Source organism: Lissotriton helveticus, chromosome 5_1, assembly GCF_964261635.1.
Source record: "Lissotriton helveticus chromosome 5_1, aLisHel1.1, whole genome shotgun sequence".
Lineage (NCBI taxonomy): Eukaryota > Metazoa > Chordata > Amphibia > Caudata > Salamandridae > Lissotriton > Lissotriton helveticus.
Window position 1 is genome coordinate 286,611,467 of NC_136065.1, and position 26,056 is coordinate 286,637,522.

The window sequence follows — 26,056 nt, forward strand, 5'->3', positions numbered from 1 at the left end:
GACAACAAATGCTCACCCTTCTCCCAGGGTAGCAGGATCAGGCGCAGCTGCCGGGTTTCCGCAATCCTCCAACAGCACCATAGAAATCACGGAACAAGCAAGCACCCAGTAGCTCTACTGCAGGGTTCTTGTTGCGCATCCTACAGCACGACAGGTCCGCAAGCCAGCCTCCAGGAGTGCCCAATCACTCAACTCTCTGCCGCGGGTCCGCGTCTGGGGCTCCACTCCTCTCTTGCACAAATCGGAAGTCCCGTAAACCTGATGCGCGACCCTTATTCATCTCATGTAGCCCCCTTGGCTGGAGTGGAGTCTAGCGCCATGTGTAGTGTGGTATCCAAATCTGTTGGACGGTATCCCACATGGTATTGGGCATCTTGGCATTAAAGATACCCAATACCCCGCGGGATCGCCGCCCGACATAGCGGCTCTCTTTAGGCACACAGAAGGTGCATGCTGGCCAACTGCCTCCCGGGTGCCTGGGACCAAAATGTGCATGAAATAGTTATGCTCCAGCCTACTGCCTGCACACCAGGATTTGGGATCTGTCCACAACAGGTAGCAAATCAATTTCAATCAGGCAAGTAATAAAGTACAAATTAATTGTTTGGTTAGTTCTTAGACCACGCAGAATGTCTGAGCTGACAGGCCCAATGTAGGCATATTTTTGAATGGCACAAAAAATTGTTTATAAATATCAAGCCCTGACACTTTGTGGCCCTCTTAGGAGCTCAAGGTATCACCCATGCACATTCATGGACTTGCAATCACCAGCTCTTAATTTCAATCCAGAAGGAAATCAATTGCTAATTGAGATGAAATAAAGGTAGCCATATTTGTTGCTGGTAGAAATGAGGAGCAACAACTTAAGCAAGTAACAATCACTGATAAATTACACACCCTCAGAAATATTACAAAAGATTCACCAGTGATCAGGTAGGCAGAAGAGGAACCCTCCTTTGTGGCATACGCTATCCCGCCTCCCACCCTTCCCCCAACCCCCATCTGCGAAGCACACTGGGCAGCAAAAAACTGAAGACATGAAGAGCCACCCTGACAGCTGAGCCCAGTGAAAGGATTGCATGTATGTTAGGAAAGGTTTTAACATCAAGTAAAAATAAAGACCCGCCAACTCCAAGAATTGTGAGGAAGATAAAGACAACTTGTGATAAAGGAAGATCTAAGGAAGTGCCACATGTCCTAGGGGGTAGTAATAAGTGCAGGAAATATTAAGAAAGTACAAACCTCGTAAACCAAAAGACCGTCAACCAGAAAGGCCAAATGCTAGGCTGCCACAGTGGAGAAAACAACTTGACGTTGTACAGTTAGTCCCCAGCAAAGGCAACAACCTCCACCAAATGGAGAGTTCAAGTATCAACTAAAAAGACGAACAGTCACCCAACAAGTTAACTGGCTTATTTCCATATTGAAGAGTGACTTTCATGAGAGTTTTCAATTGTCTGGCCATGGGTCTCGATCATTTTCGAGGGAAAAATTCCGCTTGAATCTCAAGTCCTTCATGTCACAGCTGCAGGAGGAAAGTCCTCTTAAGGCCTCTGGCTTGATAATTGTAATTCAAAAACTGGGTGTGATGCTCTAAGAAATGGCGTAGAATAAACCTTTCCCCTCCAAGAGAACGTCGAAATTCACCTATCAAGTTACCTTTGGCAAAATGATCGAAAACAGTCTCTTTCATTGAAGATCAAGATGTCTATGGCCATACACCAGGCTGCTGTATTGTTATTATAGTCGGAAACAGGGAGGGAGCACACTCCTGATCTCTCAGCCGGGTCGCCCCTTTGCATTCTGGTAAATGCAGTTCACACGATTCAGGACAAAGTTCGTAAGTATTACACCAAGGTTGGTGCAAGCAGGGGCTTAGTAAAAGGTGTCTCTAGACACGAGACGTGGCTCGTGTTTCTGGATAGTATCCTTCATCAGTAGAGATCAGTTTGGGGTGGCTAAGAGGCTGAATCTTATGAACTGCATTTACCAGAATGCGAAGGGGCGACCCGGCTGAAAGGTCAGGAGTCTGCTCCCTCCCAGTTTCCTTTTTAGGGCTCCCGTGAGCCTCTGTAGCTGACGAGCTATGGGCGAAGCACCTCCGCGCCCGAGAGGCAACGAAGCCTGGATTGTTTGGCAGCCTCTTAGCCACCCCAAACTGATCTCTACTGATGAAGGATACTATCCAGAAACACGAGTCATGTCTCGTGTCTAGAGACACCTTATACTAAGCACCTGCTTGCACCAACCTTGGTGTAATACTTACAAACTTTATCCTGAATCTTATGAACTGCATTTACCAGAATGCGAAGGGGCGACCCGGCTGAGAGGTCAGGAGTGTGCTCCCTTCCTGTTTCTTGTTATTATAGCCTATGGCAACACTGATCTCAGAACTGTTACCTCATGTATTCCTGGCAGATTACATGATAGCAGCCACACAGAATAAGGCATAGTCTGCAGTAGCTCAAAGATTCTCTGCATTTGCTGTCATAGGTGAAGCAAACCATTATTTCGAACCCCAGTGTCAGTCTTCCTTATTGGTGGACATTGGAGTAAGCAAGCCATTTACCTTCACTAAAACCAAGAGCCTGCCGCAAGACATTTGACAAGTTTTTGAAATGGCTATCGGGAGGGAGAATTACAAAGGGGCATACCCTAAGACTCCTAATCTGCTGTATACCATTTACCTCAGGGGCTGATGTCATATCTTAGTATGTGGGGTCAAATCTGAAGGCCAGATCTATCCAGACAGAATTCTGAACTTTCATGGTCCATGGAAAAGGAGTCAATAGTTTGGTGTATGGCTGTCAAAACTGATGGCTTCCATACACAAGACTTTTAGTACATTGATAGGAACCGCTGTGATGGCATTTCATTCAGTGTACTGATATGACTGCAGGACCAGGGGTCGTCTCTAAATTTGGAGGGGCGATTACTCTCGGGATGGTGGAGGTAATCTGCTCCTCAGTCCCGAAGGACAGTACTTTGTCTGCAAAACGTCATCAGTCTCTAGTCTGAGATGAAGTCTGCACAGGGGACCACCACAATATAGCAATGTGATAAATTAGGTTCTTAGTTGAGGGATGTGGAAGTCCCACTCAGGGAGCAACCGCAATGCTGGACAGGGTGAACCACAAAAGTCACTAAATTAACCTGTGCTTAACTCTCTGATAGCTTGCCACAGTAGGAGTCAGACTTAATGTAGAGGCAATGTATAAAGTATTTATGCAGCATACAAACAGCAATAAAGTGAAAACGTAAAACAAGAAAAATCCAATTTAGTAAGTTAGAGTACATTTCAATAAATAAAATGACACTAAAACAAACAAAATCTAATCAGTAGAACCGGACATATGTTTATTTAAAATTTTGAGTGAAAATTGCATCAAAAAGCACAAAGTGCCACTCGTGGTTATCTGGTTGCACCTAACCGTAGGAAATGTACAAGTTCATGCCGACCACAATGGAACGCGGGTCTGGTATAAGGACCAGGTTAGTCCCACTGAAGAGTGAGAATGAGACATTCTTGTGTATATTCAATAGCAGATATCTAATGTAAAATTATTTGAAACATATTTAAGTCTCCAATGTCAATTTTTATACAGATGCACTTACACAGTGACATGGTTGAGGCCTAATACATCAATTACCCTCTGTTTTGAGCACCACTGCATCGTTTACCAGATTCCAGTCTACAATACACATGGCTTAGCATTGGTGTTTCCATTTGGACAGTACTCTGAAATAAAGTTAAAGTGGGTAATAATATTGTAAACGCTAATTGCTGCCACAGCCACACTCCTGGTTTATATTTTGTGTTAAAAATTGCACAAATTAAAGTGGTAAATTATTCAGTTTCATTTCATAACATTACATATTGTTATATATATGTTCACACAGAGAATCCATCTACACTGCATTACACCCTACAAAACAAATATCCTCTGGAATGATGTGGCCTGTGCTACCATAATTGTTCTTCACCTTTTTGGATGACCTAAGTAAATGATAAAGACAGTGTTTTTGCTCAGGAGGAAATAGCCCAGCTCCTTTGTTAAATGAAGGCCTGTGAACACAGTGTTAGTAATAATTAATTATGTAATATTCCAATGGGAAACCTAAGCCTATACGAAGTGCTTCATCCGAGTCTTAACCGATTATCCATCTGCTGTGATTATAAAAAAAAATCAGTTCCTAATGGCCTACATTAAGGAGTTGTTAGTTTGCTGTGTTTATTTCATCCAAACCTTCTCAATAGCCATGTCTGATTTTGGCAGACATTGTGCATCTACAGAATGTAAGCAAAAGTGGTAAATAGAAATATATTAGTGAAATCTAATTGAGATGTTCACATTCTGAGACTCTTGCAACAGACGGGTTTGTGGCAGATTGGTTCTACCTCTTCCTACTCACTGTTCTCTGACAGAGTGAGTTGCATTAGCATTATGATAGTCTTTAGTATGATACTGTGGGCTTCGTTGATTATTATTTGGACTTCTGCACCTGGTTCCACTTATTCTCAAATCTATGATCCACTGAGGCTATGATGGACAAATGCCATATTGGAAACCTTTCTTCTCATAGGTAAATATCCTTTGTTTGAAGGCATTATTGTGATGTAATCATGGATTTGGTAGAAGTCAAAATAACATATCGAGCCAAATCAGCTCACACAACTGGCCATGATACTATTATAGAACTTCATCAGCCCCTATGCCATTTCCTGGCAATGTATTGTAACAATCACCTATGTCACTTATTGATTCAATGATTGATTTGTTTTGGTGAGGCCTATCATTAAGTTCCAGAGGACGTTACCAAAGGGTAAATGTGAGGTTCCGTAGAGCATGTATGGTGCATCACTTTTGTAGGCACAAAGGGCCTTTGAACAACAGTCTGTGTAAGTACCTAGACATTCACTAAATCAAGATGGACTTTGTGATTTACTTGAAGTGTTGTGTCCAAAACCCAAAACATTTTGCAGCAGTAAACACCAGAGATTGGGCAGATCCTAAATCATGGTCCATCGAGAACTATGTCACAGCTGAAAGTAAACCTCGCAGCAGGCCTGGGACACTTACCTTATGAAATTGAGGTGCCTGCTTGAAAGTGGGCAAGTTAATACAAAGAACTGCATGTGCACGTTGATGAGCTACAGGCACGTTCTTTCAAAATCCCAAACAAAAATGACCTCCATTTGACTGAGGGATATTTGATGCATTAGTTATGTTGAAGATGAAAGACTCCCTTTAATAACCTTTGTTCTCTTTGTTCCTAGAAAATTTTGATTCCTGGATAGTTGATTCAAATAAAGGTGATGAGTGGAAAATTGAGGACCTCCCTGGTGGTCATGGCCAACCGTTTCCTCAGCCCAGCATCCGGAAATATTTTGTTACTTCATACGGGTAAAGTGGAACCTATGACAGCTTTGGGATAGTGAAAGGGAGATCAAGTGTAAAAACAGGTTACGCTGCTTTACATATTAGTGGTCCATTTCAGTGAACAAAATGTGAATCATTCTAGATGTGAAGCGTGCATGACTGTTTCTCATGTTACCTGCTGCTCCGTATGTAACTTAAGACCACAAAATCTCATTTCCAAAGATCAAAGGTGTCTCCATGTATGTCAGACGGACAACATTCTACGTCCATGTAGATGTCACACCTTGCTAGAATTTAGAAATATTTCATTGGCTAATATAGATTCATGTAGTTGAACTCCATCAGTGAAGGCCACCTCATTTAGGATAAAAAGTAAGACGGAAGGGCGATCTTCAAATTTTGGCAAATGAAATATTTTAATATTGTTTAATTAGGAGTATTGGTATTCCATTGTATTGTAGCATTTATATAGTGCTTAAGATCCCAAACCAAATTGCGAGACAACACCGATGTTCATCGGGTACTTTGGTTCACTTTTTGAGTGCTTGGTTTAACATGGTGCAGGTTGTAGTTAGACCTGCATGGAAAGCCCTGGGTGAAGTGTGAGATTTGGGAATATGCTCTAAACTTGGATTAGAGGCATGGGGTGTTGAGGAAATTGTGAGACTAAGTGCAGTCACACATGCTGATACTTACTCATTCATGTAGGAGTGATGCATGTTAGTGGTAAGAGCAGAGTTTTTAATGCATTATGGAGATTGTGATGGATGTACATTTTTCGTATTCTAGAAGGAATTAAGTGTCGAATCTTAACCATTTGACCAGAGGAGTTTCCATTAGTGCATGATTTTTTTTGAATGAGTGGATGGGCAAGAGTGGAGCTAATCTAGACTGAAGCACTCTAGTTTGGTGTCAGGTACAGATGTGGACTGAAGGAAGAGAGGTGCAGAGCAGGGAGTGTCACGATGAGCTATGAGCTTTTCTTGAAAGTGACATATTGAGGCATAGGGAGTCAGTGTAGAGACTGAAGAGTTGGTTACATGTGACAGAAAATTAAGGTTAAGAAGGTATTTTACAGCTGCAGTCTTGATTTTATGGCAAGATCCAGTGGCAATAATGACTTTAATGCTGCATTTCACATCATCTTTAAAAATCATTCATTCAATCATAGTATTTCTTTTTGTTAGCTCTCCTGGGAGAGGATCATTGAAGCAGTAATGAAATAATTCTCAACCTTCACAGAAAATTAATGGAGGCACTGGAGGCAAATCTTACAAGACTGCTAACAACTTGATGGGGCCTCTCTCGTTTTTGTATTAAATAACATGATTTCCATTGTGTGATTTGGAGATTACTTATTTGACTTTTAACTTTTGGCTTGGTGTGACTTATCTAGTGTATGACCGTTACCGCCTGGACCCGGATTATGGGTGAGTCAGAGAAGTGTGTGCTGTTCATAGCACCATAACTTGATTTTTTAACATCAACCAACCCACTGAATTAATTTTGACAGTCAATGCTGAAAAAACATTTGATCATGTAAACTGGGATGCGCTTTTTTATATTCTTAGAAGTATGGGGTTCCCAGTTATAATAATTGATATGTTATGGAACCTATATCAAGAGGCCAAGATTATTATAAATTCTTGCCCAGTAGGGATGGTCGACGTAAATCGAGGCACCCGTCAGTGCTGCCCTTTTCTCCTTTGCCATTTACTTTATAGAATCCATCGCGATTAGGATTAGGAATGACCATGAGATAAAAGCACCAATAGAAGGTATGCCTAAACTAAAACTGTTTGCAGACGATACTGTTCTCTAATTTAGACCTGAAGAGCAGAATATTGAAATCACGTTGGCAGTTTGCACAGTTTGAATCAATTGGGGGCTACAAACTCAATCATGACACAACTGAGATTTTGCTGTTTAATTCTGGGTGCCAATTTCTTCCATGCAATCTTCAAAGGCAAGTGTGCTCCCATGACCCAGTTCAATATTTGGGGGTTCATGTTACCAATCGCTATGGGGTTCTTTTTAAATTAAGTTTTGGGTTAATGCTTACCAAGATTAGGAATTTACTAGATAGATGGACTCTCCACCCACTTACATTAATCAGCCGAATTGCTCTTATAAAAATGTCTATTTTACCACTACTGATTTTTCTTTTCACAAATGTCTCGATCAAAATCAAAATGTCGTATTTTAATGAATTAGAGGCAATCTTTCGACAGTTTATTTGGAGTAAGAAGGCTTCCAGGGTAAAACTCCCGGTGCTTCAACTAGACATTAGCCAAAGGGGGTTGGCACTCCCCAAGTTTGTTTTTATTATGAAGCTTCTTTTTTGGATGTAATGGCTCTTTTGATAGACTATAAGGGTTCTCTGGACAGTTTTTTGGGAAAAATGCTGAGGGAAGCAGGGTCTCAGATTCCAGTTTTTATAAAAACGGCTAAACTCCCAATCAAAACTAGATACAAGACACTACTGGAGTATTGGGTCATTTTACTCCAGGGAGACCTACACTGCTGGATATGAATATTTGAAGCTCTCAAAATGCAAAGATCTGGGCCTGTATATCCAGAATTGTCAGATAAATGTCTGGGAAGGTAATGGTTTTAAAGATCTTGGCCATTTTGTAGTAGGGGGGAGGTTTTTAAATTGGCAGGAGATACAAGCTAGGTGTGGAATCCCGTGCAAGTTTTTTTATTTTTTTGAGTATCTTCAAAATATTCAACTGATAAAACATGACTGTCCTCCATCTAGTCGCGCCACAGTGTCCTTATTTGCTGCCCTTTTTAGAACTAAGCAAAGGGGGGTGGAAAATTGGTCTAGGCTTTTACGGAGCCAAAGGGGGTGCACCATAATATCAAGTTTTCCACATAAAATTACTCAAGAAACGCAATGCACTTACTCAGAGGCAGAGTGGCAGGTGATCTCGAATTATGGTAACAAGACATTAAGGGCCAGATGTAGGTAATTTTTATTTACCGACCTCTTAAATACCGAGTCACACCGACTCGGTATTTAAGAGGTCGGAAAATAAAAATACCGAGATGTAGGTAATTGCAGATGTGCAATTACCGAATCGGAAACAGTCGGTAATTTCCGATGTGGTAAATACCGACCAGTTAATGCCCATGCATTCCTATGGGCTTTGAAGCCCATAGGATTGATTGGGCATATACCGGTCGGTATTTACCACATCGGAAAATACCGACTGTCACAAGGGTGCAGGGGGTGTCACTTTGACACCCTCTGGCACCCCCAAAAGAGGCTCGGGTGCCATGTGGCAGGCATACCTGCCCTAAGGGCAGGTCTGCCTGTCATATGGCATAGGTGTGCATGCACACATGTGCATGCACACCAGAAACGGTATTTTACCATCAAGTAGTATTTGATGGTAAAATACCGATGTGGTACTGCTTGTGGGACTCAGAAGAGTCCCACCTACATACCAATTGTCCGGAATCAGTAATGATACCGACTCGGTATTTTACATACTCGGTAAATTTACCTACCGGTAAATTTACCGAGTCTGTAAATTACAGGGCCCTACATGTCAAATTGCTTTTACCGGGTGGTAACGGCCGAATTCGGCCGTTACCACCCGGTAAAAGCCTACCTACATCTGGCCCTAGGAGCAGCTAATTTTTAAAGAATGTCATTTTTATCACGCTGGATGGCTTACTATACTCCTAGAGCGCTACACAAAATGCACCAAGGAATAGAGGATATATGCTTCCGATGCCAGCAACTGGACCAAGGGGGCTGGCCTCATATTCTTTTTACTTGCCCAGCGTTGGCCCAGTTCTGGGAGAAAGTTTTTCCGCCCTAAGAGACAGCCTTCAGAGGAAATTACAACCTGAGGGCCTATGCAAAAAGGGTAGGTGTGATAAAAAGATTCACAGTTGTCTGGAAGTACATGGATAAAGTAGTAAGCCAGTAGCTGGCTACAGTTAGATTGTATAAATATGATAACTGTTGAATTATCAAAAATATTGTATTTTACTGAACATGCACAGCACTTTAGTTAGAAGAGTGATATTGTACTCTGCTCTCCAAGTCGAATATTATTATGGGGCTAGATGACATGTTTAATGTTTATTAGCAATACGAGAACTTTAATTCTATAAAGTAGAGTAAGGAGATTTGGCATTTTAAAGGATCGGGATGCATTGCACTAATAGCACTTTGTCTACTTTGAAGTTTGGTCATTATCATGTTTATTAAGGATGAAATTATAAAATGTCGGATGTACCTTTTTAACAAAGTAGTTTTATCTCACGAGCCTCAAGTGACCATATTTAATATTAAATTAATCTCTGTGCTGATGTTAAGTTTTTCTTTATGATAATTCTGCTCTCTTCATGAGATTGCAGGATCTCCCTCATTGTGTCCCTCATTGTGTCTCCAGTTGTGTCGTACATCGGTACCTTTTCCAATGGGGAGATGTAATAGGACTGGACGCTCTTCTTTTGTGGCAATCTATTTGGGCCAAAAAAGGGCAATGTTATCCCTGCCTTGGATTTCCACAAGATAACGCCATGCATGCCATTATGAAACTGGTGGCCTTGGGATCCCTGTTCTTGAGCACTAGTAAAACTCTCAAAAATAGACAAAGGTGTAAATGCACAGAGGAGCACGCTAAATACCAACACGGTTGCCACACTTTGTGGGAGTTGGTCCGCCAATGACACCAGTGGCAGCTGGGAGGCTTTGATGGAATACTGGGCTGTATGTGCAATGTCAGAAGGCTGTGGATCAAAACCTGACTAAATTCCAAGATGACATGGCGGCTGTCACTGAGTGGATGGCAGTCAACTGCCTTCATCTGAATTCCAGCAAATCAGAAATTCTTATCCTGTGGAGAGATATTCAACAATGGGGCGACAACTGGTGGCCCTCCTCTTTAGGGCCCCCCAGCCTAAGGCAGAGGTAAAAAACCTGGGTGTTTGGTTGACAGCACCCTGACATTTGAAGCTCAGGCGAAATCGGTGTTGGGTGTTTGTTCTACGAGGGCTAAAACCCATTCTTCAGTGTTTTTATTCTCGTGTACGCAAGGTTATTATCCATCCACTATGCTCTCTAGGCTGGACTACTGCAATACTATGTATATGGGCTCAAATAAGACAGTGACTAAAAGACTTCAATTGGACCAAAACGCGGCGGCATGGCTACTATTTGCACTTCCTAAGTCCTGTTCGGTTCCCAGCTTTATCCACAGGCTGCATTGGCTCCCTGGGGATAAGAGAATTCACTTCAATGCTCTATGTAATGCACATAGATTCTTCACTTCCCAGACGCCCTCCATTCTATCCAATTTGCTCCACCAGTATGTGCCCCAGCGGGATCTGCACTCAGCTAATCGCTATTTGGCTTGTGTCCCTCGTGTCAGAAGAGCAAGAGCAGGAGGGCGCTCCTTCCGCGCCATAGCTTCCCCCCCTTAGGAACGCTCTTCCCGTGTCCATCAGGAGCATCCAGAATCACTGGTCATTTAGAAGGGCCGTGAAAACCTGGTTATTCTTGGCCTAATCCTCTGTCTTTTTCTCCAGCTGAAGCTCATTGTGAGACTAGCATTGGGATGCCCTGTTGCTGTGGCAGTCATGCGCTTCACAAATATTTTAACAATTTAACATAACATAACATCATCCTCCGAGCAAAGATCATCCTCAAAGCAAAGGGTTTGCTACTGCTGTCAAGAAGGGTTGTTGATCCATTGGTGTGCCGTGCCAAGTGAATATTTAGCCTCTTCTTTTTACAGAATATAAACTTTTTAGAATATTTGTTTATAGATCTGCAATATAAAAAATTCATATGTCAGTAGAGGCCGTCCTTCTGGGTCACAAATTCTAATATGCATATACTTGAACATGCTACTGTTAACATGGAATACCTTCCTGTGGAATGTGAGTAGGTCATAAAAAATTTCCAATATTGCCCACGTAATGGCCACTTGTACCTAGTAACCTGTTGTCTAAATTGACAGTGTTAATCCCCCTGACTTACTAGGCCCCTACACAGGGACTAGACAGAAGATCTGGGGGATATGGATGATGATGATGACGACCGGTTGGAGGCCCTTCAAAGTTTAGACTGGTCCAGCTTTTGGTCCTACACATAATATACTACTCGAGGACTCTCCTGCATAAGATAGGCAGGGCTGAGACGCCGATATGCCTCAGGAGATGCGATCAGGAGGCCACCTTCTTGCATATACTCTGTGCTTGCCCAGCAACCCAGGGGTTTTGGCTTAGGGCGACGAAGGTCATGTCTAAAGTTATCTCCAAACCAGTCCCCCTTGACTCAAAATGGCTGCTATTAGCAGTACGAGGTGAAGAAAACTGGCCCAAACACTACAAAATCTGGTTGAAGATGGCAGTCGGTGGTAGCTAAGCGCAACATAGCCAGGCAGTGGGGCTCAGACAACCCTCCAAGCGTGGACGATTGGGAATCCAAACTCGATTGGTGCCAGAGGGCGGAGGAGGTTATCTACCAAAGGTTGCCCTAAAAAATAAGGAAAAGTGGGGGCGGGGAGGGAGGGGGCTGGAGGGAATTTAGAGCTACTGATGGGAGGCTCAATTAACACAGATAGAGCCGAACCATGTGTTTTGATGAGATGACTAGACTAGAGTTCCTGTGAGAGTTATTTGGTCCTAAACGCGCCAACAATAATTACCATTAAAAGGTTACTGAGCCATTGTATAGCCCTCTGGCAATACCCTCCACTTTGATGAGTAAATGTGTTTATCTTTATCATCTAATGTTCGATGAGCAATGTTTAATAAAAAGATTTTTTTTAAACAACTGACAGTGTTGCTTTGTACTGTTTTAGAAAAGTTTGTATGTTATGTGTATTTGGGTAGTCCACAACTCACCGGGAGGGTATCCTGGTGCTGCAGCAGGATCTTTGTGGGCCGAGCGAGGGTCTGGGCTAGATGAAGATGCAGGTCTTCAGTTTATTGCAGAATTCAAGAACTGAGGAGGAGGCTCTGATGTGCAGTAGTAGATTTATTGTCAAGCAGTGTCTATCAGCCATGCAAATTTCTATGTGTTAAGAATTTAAATGCTCTTGTTTTGTTTGTCACCCTGTTTTCTATATTGTCCACATGTTTGTGTTGTAAAGTGTTTGAGAGAGCATTAACATGGAAAATGCTGGGCCTGGTAACCATGTGAGATGTGGATACTGAGTCCAATTAGACCAGCCACACTGACATGCAATATTGGCTGGTACTCATTCAAAGGGCGATGGTGTTTCAGGAATATTTAAGAGGAGATCTGTGTTACTGGTTGGTCCTTTGAATTAACTTTTGAAAACTTTTATTTTATGCCAATTTAGAATGCAATAGCTTTAGATTTTCATGGAAGACTTCTTGCACAAGACTTTCTTTGTCTTGTTTCTGTGATTGGCTCCACATTCTATTGTGGCGTCATGAGTTAGTGTTGTTCTTGTGGTTGTGTTTGTGGCACTAAAGATGTTTCCATAATAACGCCCGTGTCCATTATATAACCATCGTTTTCTTCTTCTAACTGGGGTTGAACTCTTCCTCACTTACATATCAAACCTCATTTCCAACTGTACTGTTCCCCTTTGCAGTCTCCTTCAACAGCATAAACCTCCATCTTACTTCTACTGCATCCTTTTTCAACGACTTTTTACAACTTGTTGCATTCATTTAGTGATGCGCTTTGTCACTTATCAAGTCGGGGTGTTAACAACCATATATGATATTTTCGCTTCTTTGGATATTGAAAATTGTGTTCTGCCTGGTGTTGACATATCTGCTGCTTCTAGTGACTTGGGAATCTCTAGTTGCTTAGAGAAAGTGCCTGGGTGTGCCCTGGGACTAGAAGGAGGCACTGCGTTTGCACCAGATCTGACCTGGGTTTAACTTTCTCATTCTAACATTTCTATGTAGTGAATGCAAAAAATCCCAGCTCATTGACCTGAAGAAGGAAGGATACTGGGAGACGCTGATGGACGCGGTACAGCCAGACATCGTAGTGACAGACTGGTGAGTTGGAACTGTATTATACTGGAGCTTAGGGGCCTCTTTAGGTGCTATGGGGCCCCCGTTGGACTGTTTGAGTGGAAGGCCTACGATTGGGCTGATGAGTGGGAGGGCATCTTTTGAAATGGTGATGGGGAAGGACTTTGTTATACTGGTAAGATTGAGGACCATATCAAACCGGTGAATGAAACTTCCATTGCACAGTTGAATGGGTTACTCTGTCGGGTATTAGTCTGAGAACATTGATTAGTGAATGGAAGGCTCCATGGTATTGATTACTCAGAAGGCCTCTGTGGCACCTCTGATAGGGTTGTTCCTACTCATTCTTTGGCTTTGATCTGTACGTTAGCAGTGCTTACTCCTCCTGTGTGTTGCTTTAAACCTTTGGATGTTGCTGCCCAGCTTTCTCTATTAATGTGGTCCACAGACGAGAACTTTCTTGGATGGACTCCTGCCTACAATTTTGTGTGTGTATATTTTTAAGTTCTAACGTAATATGTTGATTGATCCAAATATTGGACTCTAAATGTTATTTTCAACGATTGATGGGAATGGCATTTTTAAAAGCTGCTTTTCACTAGGTTTCCTAACATACAAAGCCTTGGACCTGAACATGCTATCTTATTCAGCTGGCCTGGTCAGCATCTCTGGGGTCTAGGAGAATTTTAGAATTAAGAAAAAAATGCTCTTTGAACCACATGAATTTAGTATGGTGCAAGCTGAGCATCAGTCCTTCTTTGGAATGGCAACCTCTTTTTGGAACTCTCTGCCCGCAGATAGAAGGATTCAAAAGCCCTATATTTCGTATGTATCTGACATAGTTTGTATCCATATTTCTTGCCACTCTCGTTTTACACTTTCACTGGTACACTTTATTGTATCTGTGGTTGCAGAGTTAAACACCTGTATATTTCCATTGGCATCCAAGCATTTGATAAAACTAATTAAATAGCAGAAGGTATCAATATAGTGTCTAAGATGTCTGAAGACAACGGTGTGGTCACTTGACACTTCCGGGTGCTTTTACTGCCAAAGACATGACATCAACGAATAAAGGCCCCATTTAGAGAGTGGCTCAGAATATAAAACTGATATAAACAATTTTTGCTCACATTTTTGCACTTACACTTCATGTAATTTGAATAGAAATTGTGCTTGCTTGCCTTTTTTAAATTTGATTGACAACCATGTGCGGTACATCTGGGGCTAAAACAGGCACAGAAATGGTTTACATGTAGATTAGACCTCAAGTCTGCTCTAATCAAACTCTCACCCTCACCTGACTCCTCCTTACCTGCCCCCCCTCTTACGCGGCCCTGTGTCTCCCCCAAAAACAGTGCCTCTTGGAGCCAATTCACGCCCCTCAACGACACTGCCATCCTCCGCATACTATTGTCCCTGAAACCTACAAATAACTTCAATGACCCCCCTCCCCCCAACTTCTTCAAAGAAATGATAGGATCACGAGTCCCGCTCAGGTACAAGATCATCAACGCTTCGCACCTTCAAGGTGAGATCCCGGACTGCCTGAAGGCGGGCCTAGTTCTCCCTATTCTCAAAAAACCCACAGCGGACCCTGAAGACCTGAATAACTATCAACCAATCACAAACATCCCTACCCTGGCAAAACTCCTTAAGAAATGTGTACTTGAACAACTGCGCAAACACATTGAACAAATCCAACTTCTCGACCAATTCCAATTGGGCTTCCGCTCTGGCCACAGCACTGAAACAGCCATCACTCATATAGTGGGATGCCCTCACTTTACTTGATCAGAATGAAGCTTGCCTACTAATACTACTCGATCTCTCATCTGCATTTGACTTGGTCAAGCATGACAATCTACTAAACCTCTTGGAATGCAGAATGGGGCTCTCAAGCACACTCCTAAAATGGTTTGCCTCTTTTCCGAACAACAGTACGCAAAGAGTCAAATCCAATCAAACTCTATCCAACTCCAGTCCGTTCCCTCTGGGTGTCCCCCAAGGGTCCTCACTCTCCCCCACGCTCTTCATTCTTTTAATTTAATCCCTGACTGTAATCCTAAAAGCATCCAACATCCAATATCACATGTATGCCGATGATACCCAACTGTACATGAAATTATCTTCACCAGAAGATATCAAGTCACTCAACTGAAACCTGCACAAAACCTTAAATTGGCTAACCTCGAACCACCTCAAACTAAACGCCCTTAAAACTGAATTGCTCCTCATTTCACCCACTAGGCAAACCCCCACTGTTGTGAAATATCTAACAAACCTCACCACTCTAAATAGCACACCACACATAATTGATTCCACGGAATCATTGGGAGTTGTGCTAGATAAGAACCTAAGCATGCAAGATCACATCAGAGCATCTACCAAATGAGCGAACTTCCAACTGAGCATCCTAAGAAAACGTGTGTCGCCCGCCATTATGTCATTGATGTTCCTGATGTATAGTGCCCTAATTTTCTCCCGCAGCTATCTATCTATGTCTTCCTCAACCTGCATGTGAAGCGCACTGATACCCGCTTGGGTCATGTTCGCGCTATACAAAACTTTCAAATAAATAAATATATTAGGTAGTACACTCCCACAAAATCCGGCTTTACCTCCCAACTTAACACCAAAGACTGAATTTGGCCATAACTCTCCACTTGCTAGTAGTTCTTCGTACCTCTGTGGGAATAGTTATATCTTTTGACCCCATTCTAGGTTACACAGCATGTGCTGTTATGTGCAGTTATGTTTATTTTATTTCCATCTTAGGTATGCAGCAAGAAATGACTGTGGATGCAAGTACGAGGTATGCGTGCAGCTTCTCTCCGCTGACTACATAGTTCTACAGGAGTTTGAGCCGGAGCCAGTGATCATTGAACAGTGGAGTGGCGCTAAGTGGAGAAAGGTATCAAATGTGGGTTGAACGTATGGAGGGAGGTTGCTCCAAATGTTGGTCTCAGTGAGTCGTCCAATATGGGCTCCCTTTCCACAAGCAGTGAGTTGTCAGAAAAATATACTTTTTTAGTATTAGATCTTTTATGTACTCAACAAATTAGATATTTTGTCTTGTTTTGATGATGTTGATGACAACATCAAATTATTGACCTTACACTTTGTTTGGGACTTATTTTGTTTTCCAAGGATTGGCTGAGCTTAGGGTCCACCCACTAGATCACTAAGCCACTCATTTCAGGGCAAAACCTTTGGATAGTCGCCTTCTCTTGTAGCACTACCTGGATGAAATCCCTTCTTTCTGTCGCTGATAAAGTGCATAGTAGCCTCTCAATTGCTCTTCCATGTTTAAAATTTTTTTTTACATTAATTTGCTTTGTCTTTCTGTGTGCAGGGCTATTTTTCCTGAAGCACAGTATTATTTTTAAGAGACCGTTGGAAGTTGGTTTACTGTTTGAGCGGGATGAAACCCTACTCAAGCAGCAACCACAACCTCTGTCAGGGTGGAACACATGCAAACCCCAAATTAACTTGTGCTTAACCCTCTGATAGCTTGACATAAAGCAGTCAGGCTTAACTTAGAGACCATATGTAGAGTATTTGTGTCACACTTCAAACATTAACAAAGTGAAAACGCAACACAAGAAAAATCCTACACTAATCAAAAAATAGACTACAATGTAATAAATAATTTGAAATGAAAACAACAACAATTCAATCAGTAGAACCAGGGATATGCCATTTTTAAGATTTAAGGAAAAATAGCACCAGAAGCACAAAGTGGAGAGGAATTGGCCTAATTGGCTAGGGCGGTTGACCTTGAATCTGGGTAACTGGGTTTGAGTCTCGGCAATGCCGCTGAATATCCTGTGATTCTGGGCAAATCACTGAATCTCCCTGTGCCTAACAAAAATGAATGTGTCCTCGTGTAATGCAACTGGTGCTATGTAAAGTGCTCTGATACCCGATTTGGGTCAAGTTTGAGCTACATAAAATCTGTAAAATAAAGTGTCGCTCATAACTATCGGGTCATGTGAGACTGGGTGAAAGTCACAAGTGTGACCAGGTTAGCCCCGCTGAAAGAGTTACCTTCAATATCTAGCGCAAAGAATTGATGGAAGCCAGTGTAGCTACTAGGTTTCTTGAGAGACAGATTGGAATTAATGGCAGCCTAGCTGGCGCAATCTGCACAGTCTGCAGTCTATTTAGATGCTGTTCCTGCATATTCACATATAGTTCGTTACAGTAGTTTATCTTTTATAGAACTAAGGCAGTTATAACAGTTTTTTTTGGCATTAGCTTGAATAAAAGGGAGAATGTTTTTGATAATCTGAAGTGTGAAGAAGGAGGAGTAGAAAATGGCATTAACCTGGCTTCTAAAGTTCAACTTGATATTGATTTGAACTCCTAGGTCTTGGCATTGGTCAGGACCTAATTCCTCTGACTACTAGGAAGAGGCCCATGCCGAAGAGAGGTTTCCAAACAACACCACCTCAGTCTTTCCTGAGTTGAGCTTTAAGCAGTGTTTGTTCATCCATACACTCATAGCATGCATGCAGTCATGGAAATGAGAGCTGATATTTAAATCATTGTTAAATGTTGGCACAACTATTTGAGTGTCGTCAGCATAGGAAGTTAAGGAGAATCCAAAGGTTTTAATCAGAGTAGCCAGCTCTGCAACGCATACATTGAATAATGTCGGACAAAGCGATCCCACAAGGAAGGAAAAAGGGCAAAGATTCATACTGATTGAGGGCAACCATTTGTACTCTGCCCGATAGAAACGAGGTAAGGAAGGGCCAGGCCTTATTCTTAATTCCTAGTTCTCCTAGACGATTGTTAAACTGTGTGTAGTAGACCGTATCAAAGGCATCCCACAAATTGAGGAGGATAAGTGCTGCGGTACCTCCCCTATCCAGGGTAGCCTTTAGCTCCTCAGTGGCTTTGACCAAGGTAGCAGTCTCTGTACCATGCCCAGGTCTGAACCCAAATTGTGTTGGGTCCAGCAGATGATTAGCTTGGATGAACATGACTTACTGTATATTCATTACTTTCTCCATACTATTTGCTGGGAGTGGCATTGGACAGTCATGTGCTCTGCCCTATGATCCCTTGGTGCCAGTACTATTGTCTCCAACATTCTCTGAGAGAGCTTATCTTTAATCCTTTACAACATGGCTCAGGATTTCATTCCAAAATGGCATAACCTATTCGCAATACCACAAATATTGACTAGCATACCCTCCTTTTCCCTATATCTCCAACATTTGCTATAGGAATTGGTGTGAATTTCCTTACGATTCAATGCAATGTCAGGTGCACCCGTACATGTACCTGGAGAGGGCCGGCTTCTCTGTGTTAAATACATTGAGGCCTCTTAAATAGGTTGGACGAGAGGCTGTCCCATTCCTCGTCTTCAAAGAGCCTTCCATCATCTATACATATGCTTTTTGGACTACCCATTTATTCTTCCTCCCCCACCACCAATGAGTTATTGAGTGCTTTGTCATATTAATATTCTTTATATACTTCTTGAATTGTGTGAGCAGTCTGGAACTGCGGTTTTGTTTCTTGGTGAAGTAAACGGTGATGTGCCTACAAGTAACACTTGTGTTCGTGTTGTGGGATACAAAAGACCTGATCTCCTCTATGACTTATTTATAATATATATAGCGATTATGGGCTGGAAAAAGTACCCGACTCAGATCACGCCACAAGATAATTTGAATGCCTATATCCCCTCCCTTACAAGAGATTTTGACCTGTGTGATTGTATACAGCTGTGGCATACAATTGCACAGATGTAAATGTATTTACACCTACTAGCTATCCTTGGTGAAAACACAGCAGGCGTAAATCCAGCCAGCTCCTTCCTTAAATGTATGTTTTTGGCCGAAAATACTTTGATGGGTAATGTCCCTGGTGCACTGGAACTGTGGCGAGCAGTTGTCCACCTTTCCTACACTTTCTCTTCTTTACCCGCACTAGTAGCAGGTTCAACGCCCCCCCCCCCCTCCAGATTCCTAGGGTGTGGACTGGCACTTGACCAGTACATCACTTTGGCTCAGGACAACTTCTGGGTGGTCATTCCCAAGGAGACAGTCAATGTGGAGGTCTTTACTGACTACCACCCTTCTCCAACTAAGCTACCCAGCTATTTCTAAGGGCACTACAGCAACAGACCTAACAGTGACCTCCCATGGTATAGCCCTTAACCGTTTTGTCTTCCCTGGGACATTCTGGTTTGAGAGTGCCAACCTGTCATGCACCACCTTGTGACTGGCACAGGTATCTCTCAGGGCAGTTGTTGGGATGGACTTCCACTGCCACTGGGTGGAGACATCCTTTCCCCTCTGGAATTTCCAACTCACCTGTTGGGCCCTTTATCCAGTTAAAGGCTAGGGGGACATCCTTATCTGGAGAATTACCCCCATAGGCTAACCTGGCAACCCTGGGGCTCCACTAGGGGTTTTGTTTTTAGGACAGCTAGGTTCCTTGGTGTGGTATCCTGTCTTTTAACAGCTGTGACACCATGCCCTATTGCAATCTCAATTCTTACTATGGTACGCTGTTTTAATTTGTGAGGTACTTCTGAGTCCAGCCTCCTGGGCAGGTTTTTGGGGGTATACATTGGACTTCTTTCTTTGATCTTTTTTAGAGTGGTCCACCTTTTTTTTTTCATGGGGGTGGGGGGCTTTTTGGCCTCTTTCATTTGGTGGTTTCCCCTCCATAACCTATCTTGGACACTCTGGTTATTACCCAATGAACAGCCTTCCTCCTCGTCCCTTGGGGAGAGAATGGCCCCAGGTCTACTAGGTATTGATACTTTACCTGCACACAATTACTTAACAGATGTTCTTTCATCATAAAATTAGTGTTTTTTACTGAGAAATCTACACCATCTACCTAGGTTTGGCTTTGGGGTGTCTTAGCCTACCTGAATCTGATCCTATACTCTTCAGTACTAAATCCAAAGACCTCACTCAGGTTACCATTCAGGAGGTCATAGGACGTAGCATATTTCTCATTGAGTGTCAGGAGTCTATGCCTGCACTTGCCTGAGAACATTTCACACAGGACAGCACTCCACAGCTTCTTGTGGGTTTATCTCCTAAGACTGACTCTGTCAAATGCAATGAACCACTTATCCCTATATCATCCCCCGTTAAGGACAATTCCTATGGGGATTTCGGTGTTAAAATATTCTACCTTCCTATTTAGGTCTCGCCTAGGCAGCGCATGCGCTGGCTCGTCGAGAGATGCTGTATACAGTATAGCGGGAGAAGCTCCGCCCACTTGCCAGCCTTATTTTTGATTGGCTTGAATCATAATTTCTGCATTCTGATTGGTGCTTGGCTTGTTAATCTATTCCAAACGGCCTTGTCGTCATTTTTCTCCTTACGAGGCTATCGGCCCCTTTACTAGAAAAACTGTTTTGTTCTCCTGCCTCTCCCCGTTGCCTCCCATAGTCTGTAACTTGTTACACCACCACCACCACCGCCCCACCCCCTCCCATTCGTGCCTTCTGTTATGCCCGCACTTCCGTGTAAAATGCAATAGGTCTCGCGTAATACGAGCCCTATTGCATTTTCAATGCTTGTTTGCCGTGTTATTGGTGAGTGAATTCGCACTCTTTGTCTCGCATGCGCGTGATGCCTTACATCCCCTCGCCCCCCACTCACACCGAAGGGTTTGGCAAATACCAGACTCTCTCATCCTCAAACAAATGTAGAAGAGAATCTAAGACTTGAATGTTTCTTACGTTCAATAAGGGTCAGCGCGGTGCCCCGGTCTTCCACGAGCGTCTTTAGGCAGGGCAGGTTCAGAGCCATCCTGATATCATCGCACCCAAGACTTGGGGGGCGTGGGGTGTTCCCGCGCGAGCTAAAGCACTCTCTCCAGTGCCCACAGCAAGCCAGCCCAACAGCACCTCCTCACGAGGACGCCCCATGGAACAAGACGCGCGCTGCGTCCTCACGCACAGACAAACTACACTGTTTAATGGGCAAGCCGCTGAACAGACTAAGGTAAATGTGTAATTATAATGGCCGTTTCACTGCCTCTGAAGGCCCACAGGCAGACTACAGGATGGAGGGCAGGTGGACATAAAGGGACCCATAATGGCTGATTCTCCTCGAGTCAGTTCACACACCTATCCGAGTTAGCTGCACCTATGGGTCAGTCTCCTTTCGTCAAGGCTGCTCCTCTGTAAACCAGGAGCTGGACTGCCCAGAGAGTGGAGGACCAGCGTTGAAAAGAGACCGATCCATAGGTGCAGCCAACTTGGATGGATGTGTGGAGAACGGGCTCAAGGTAGTGAAAAGGCCATCGGAATTACACATGTATCCTAGCCTGTTGGGCGGCTCTCCATTACTATTTTCCAGATCGTATTGGTGTCCACAAGTGCTCGGCTGGAAAAAAGGGCTTATCGGCAAAATTTAATTTAAACAGGTCGTAAATAATTATTCCTTAATTTAAATTATTTTATTCCATTATTCGTGCAAATTCATGCTGCCAAAGTAGGTACTTGCTTTGTGGTGGAAATATTTTAAAAGTAGGGGGGTAAAATAAACACCTAACTGCAGAATGACAGAAATAGCTGGCTTGGGAGAAAGAGTGTCCTTTTGATAGACCTTGCATTCACGTTTGTGCCCCAGGGTGCTTGTTTACCAGGTGTATTGCTTTCCGCTGAGGAACACTAGCTAATCACTTTAGCATTCTTTAGATTCCAGTCAATAGAACTTGTCTTCCACGAGCACCTGTAGACAATATTATTTTTTCCAAATCTTGTTTTTTCAGCGATATGACCACTGAAGGTCCTGGTATTATATTAAAAACAGAGCTTTGGACTATACCATTACCTGCTGAAAGGCAATATTTCTCTCCATGTGCTCCAATACCTGGCATGTCACGCAGTTTGGTGCTTACTTTTCCTCCATGCTGAAGAACAGTAGATGTTTCGGCACACAGGTTAATGTGCTACATAGCTAAATACATATAAGGTCCCAAAGGCGAGACCGATTGCATTGCAGATGCTTGTTATTATTTTGCTACCACCAAAGATGGGTCCTAGGCCCATCTTAGCAATTTCTTTTTCTATGACTAAGAGTTTAGCTTCTAGAGTTACCCTCCTGGCAAGTTTCTGAAGATCTGCATCATCAGTTTCTACCTCATTTTGGACACTACTGGATTACTCTCAGTGGTGTTAGTATCAGAGGGAGTAAGGTTGAAGTCAGTGTCCTCCTTCTCTACTTCCTGGGAATCATCATCATCATCATCATCTTCCCCAATAGGGTAAGTTTGACTTTTCATGGCCTTGTCATTCTCTGCCAGCAACAACTGGAGATGGGCTTTTGTGGGTTTAGCGCCCATGGCTAGTTTCCATGCTTTGCACAAATCTTTAAGTTGAGAAACATTTGGATGTGCATAGGGGGCAGGTTGAGGCCCTGGCTGGCCCCGGTCCCTGGATTTTCAAAAATGGATATTAAAGTAGTTTGGGTCTTATTAGGACTTAAACAAATTGATAAGCACTATTAAGGCCTGACTACTTTACAGACTTTTTAATTTTTCTAAACAGTGGGGGACTTAGCCAAGGCCCTAACACTAGTTTAATAAATTTGGAAAACAATCGAAAATCACTAGTAAATTCTAACTAAAGACAATTTTGGATTTCCTCTTGTGAAATCACTCATTAATAAAGCAATACAGCAAATGTCTAGTATTGTATCCCACCACTTCTACCAATGTAGGAAGCTGGCTCTGTATATGGTATACCACTAGGTAGTTATACCTTGCACAGAATCCAGAGATTCCCTCAGAAGTGTACAGGGCCCAATGCAAAGCAAGTTGCTCTGTTAGTGGTAGTGTGAGCGAGCATTCTTAGACTTAACACACAGAGTGTAAGACATTTATTGCACAACATTGGCCAATAAGGGACACACAACTTTAAAAGAAGATCCTCACAAATTTTATAAAAATAAGCATTGTTTGAGTTTTATTTTAAGACCAAGATCTTCGCAATACGGTAAGTACATTTTTATATAAAAATACTTTTCAGTTTCAAAGAGTTCAATGTTATCCTATGGAGGAAAACAATGATGCGGTTATACAGGTAAATACCTGACTTACAGTTCCAGTCTTCGGGACCAAGGTTCAGCAAGGGTCAAGGGTCAGGTGAGTACCAAAACTGCACCACCAGCAACAGAGAGGTGACCGGGTGCAGAGGGTGCTTGAAGCCACACTGCTTGCAGGTAGGTAAATCTGTTGCCCGGCTGACCTATGGGGGTTAGCGCAAGATCGGGGGGAGGGACACAAAGCAGCACCAAACATAGACCACCAGCGGCACAGTGGTGACCGGGTGAAAGGGGTGCAATTTCAGCATTGGACACCTAATGTTATTCAATGGAGGTCTTGCTTCGGCGCAACAGGCTGCAGGCTTCGTACTGGAGGTTGCAGGAGGGAGACCAGCAACAAAAGAGGTAAGTAATGATTTAGAGGGTCATAGGTTCATGGTCTATTCAGCCCAACAGTGCCCAGGGACTTCGGGTCAGGGGAGCCTTTTAGATGTTGGATTTTTCTTACCGGTACTGGTTGCGGTCAGGGGGAGCCTTTGGATTCAGGTCGTAGCTGTTGGTGTGGTCGGGTTTCTGGAAGTTGCTGGCTGCAGGACAGGCGATGTCTTCATTTATTTTGAAAAGAACAGTAGTGAAAACTTATGAATCAAGTGCCAAAAAACCTAGGTAATACAATTAAATTTACATGCAAAGTGACATAAGACCGTGATTAACTAAGACCAAACCTGATTTTTTATATCAAACAAGTTTTTATGAATTTATTTGTCTTTTTGTTTTGTGTGGATAATGTTAAATAGTTAGAACTGCAATTCAAAGATTAACTACATAAAGAACATAAATACATAAAGAACATATAATTTCACAATACAAAGTTATACACAAGAACAGAAAAGGAACCCAAATTACTATTGATTGTAATTGGTGGGCTGATGAAGTTAGCAAAGCGGTGGATGTAAACTCAACCCGCGTTTCGGCTATTGCCTTCTTCAGGAGTCCGTCATTTGCAACAGGACAAAAATAATAAATACTCAATAATAGCTGGCCGCTCTATTTCTATTGTTTCTTGAGCGAGATAAACGATACTCGTGATAGTCGATTTATTTGTGGTCACTCTGAAAGGAGATGATGAACAATCCGGACATCAAGGTTAAAGGGCAGATATATTTTGCTGACCTGGTTAAAAAAGGGTTGACCTCTGTGGCAGCTGTAAAGTTGATCAAGGGTTGTCAAAATGTCATCCTTATTGAAATTTTTTTCTGAAGAATATTCGGTCATAGGATTTACAGCAGAAGAATTTTTATTTGACTTGAAATTTTGTATCTTCCAATGTATGACAAGTATCTTGTTTTTGGAACTATCTAAGCTCTGGGTGCTGCCTGTGTCCCAAGTGGGCCAACCCGTTCTAAAAAAGTTTTTAACAAAGTCCGTGATGGGGAGTCTGATGAATCGGGAACGCTGATCTTGAACGCGGTGATGTTCAAAAAGGAACGCAGGGTCTTTGAAGCTGGAGACAGGCTGGTAGGAATGGGGCGAAGTCAGCAGTTGTCTTCATGCTTCGCTGTACGGTGTCTTCTTTGTCCTTCTTCTTAGGTCACAGGTAACTAGTTTCAAGGTCTGGGGAAGACTCCTTCATATTGGATTCAGTGGGCGTTTTAAGGAAGTTACAGGTAGGGACTATGGGCACCGCACCCTCTATTATGCCACCCAAATGTGGGAGGGGCATAATCCTAGCCCTGATTGGAAGAGTTCCCTCATCTTCAAGTTGGAGGGGACTGAAAGTGTGCTTAACTTCCCCTCCTCCCCCTGAGGGGTGGATTTGGCAAAGGTGGGCACACCTCCTAGTCTTTCTAGGTTTTCCTGCTGGTTTCCTGCCCAAAGTGGGGGTGTAAACTTGGGGTTGCCATCTGCTGCTAGTAGCAGAGGCTGGGGGTTGCATTACAAAGGCAGCAGGCCTAGAAGCATCCCCTTCCCCGTTGAGTGTGACACCTCTGCCCAGGATGTGCATTGCTTCTGGTCCCAGAGAGCCAGGGGTCCAGAAACATGTCTGTGTGTGGCAGGCTGCCTAAAGCCAGTCAGTGACCACACCAGGGTCAGTAGATTTTCAGGGGGCACCTCTGAGGTGCACTCTGAGTACATGTTACAATAAATCCCACACTTGCATTAGTGTGGGTTTATTGAGAGGAGTAGTTTGGTTTCAAAGACTCCGGTGTTCAGTGAAGACATCATGGTGTTATGGAACTTGAGTTGTTGAGTTTCCAGCCCCTGTACTCTCTGTGCCTTCCATGGCACTTACAACATTAAGGAATAGATCCTAATACTGCAGGGTAATTTCTGCTCATGCAGATATGCCCACACCTGGGATATAGTGCTCCCTACCTTAGGATTGGTAAAGCCTGCTAGAGAGGTGACTTACTATATCTTAGGCAGTGCTAGTTGGCATGAGACAGGCAGTGTATCATGTCGACGTTGTCGTTTTTTACTGCACCAGGCAATGCATGCTGCAATGGCAGTCTGCATGGCCTAGGTGAGGTGTTCCTAGGGGACCCTCTTCAGTCCCAATGCCCTAGGTACCCATGTACATTTTGCTAGGGATTTAAGGGCCAATTGAGGATCAGTTTTAGGGAAAGAACACTGGTACTGGGAACCTGGACAGAG

The 26,056-nt window shown here is 43.0% G+C and overlaps 1 protein-coding gene across 2 annotated transcripts in view; it reads left to right on the plus strand.

The window, feature by feature from the left end:
• The window catches only part of LOC144754444 (F-box only protein 6-like), a 127,734-nt gene that overhangs the window by 89,003 nt on the left and 12,675 nt on the right, over window positions 1-26,056 (plus strand). For both annotated transcript variants that reach the window (XM_078642231.1, XM_078642229.1), the window contains 3 exons: window positions 5,279-5,405; window positions 13,296-13,391; window positions 16,146-16,281. In XM_078642231.1, coding sequence (XP_078498357.1) covers window positions 5,279-5,405; window positions 13,296-13,391; window positions 16,146-16,281 — 359 coding nt within the window. The remainder of the gene's footprint in view (window positions 1-5,278; window positions 5,406-13,295; window positions 13,392-16,145; window positions 16,282-26,056) is intronic.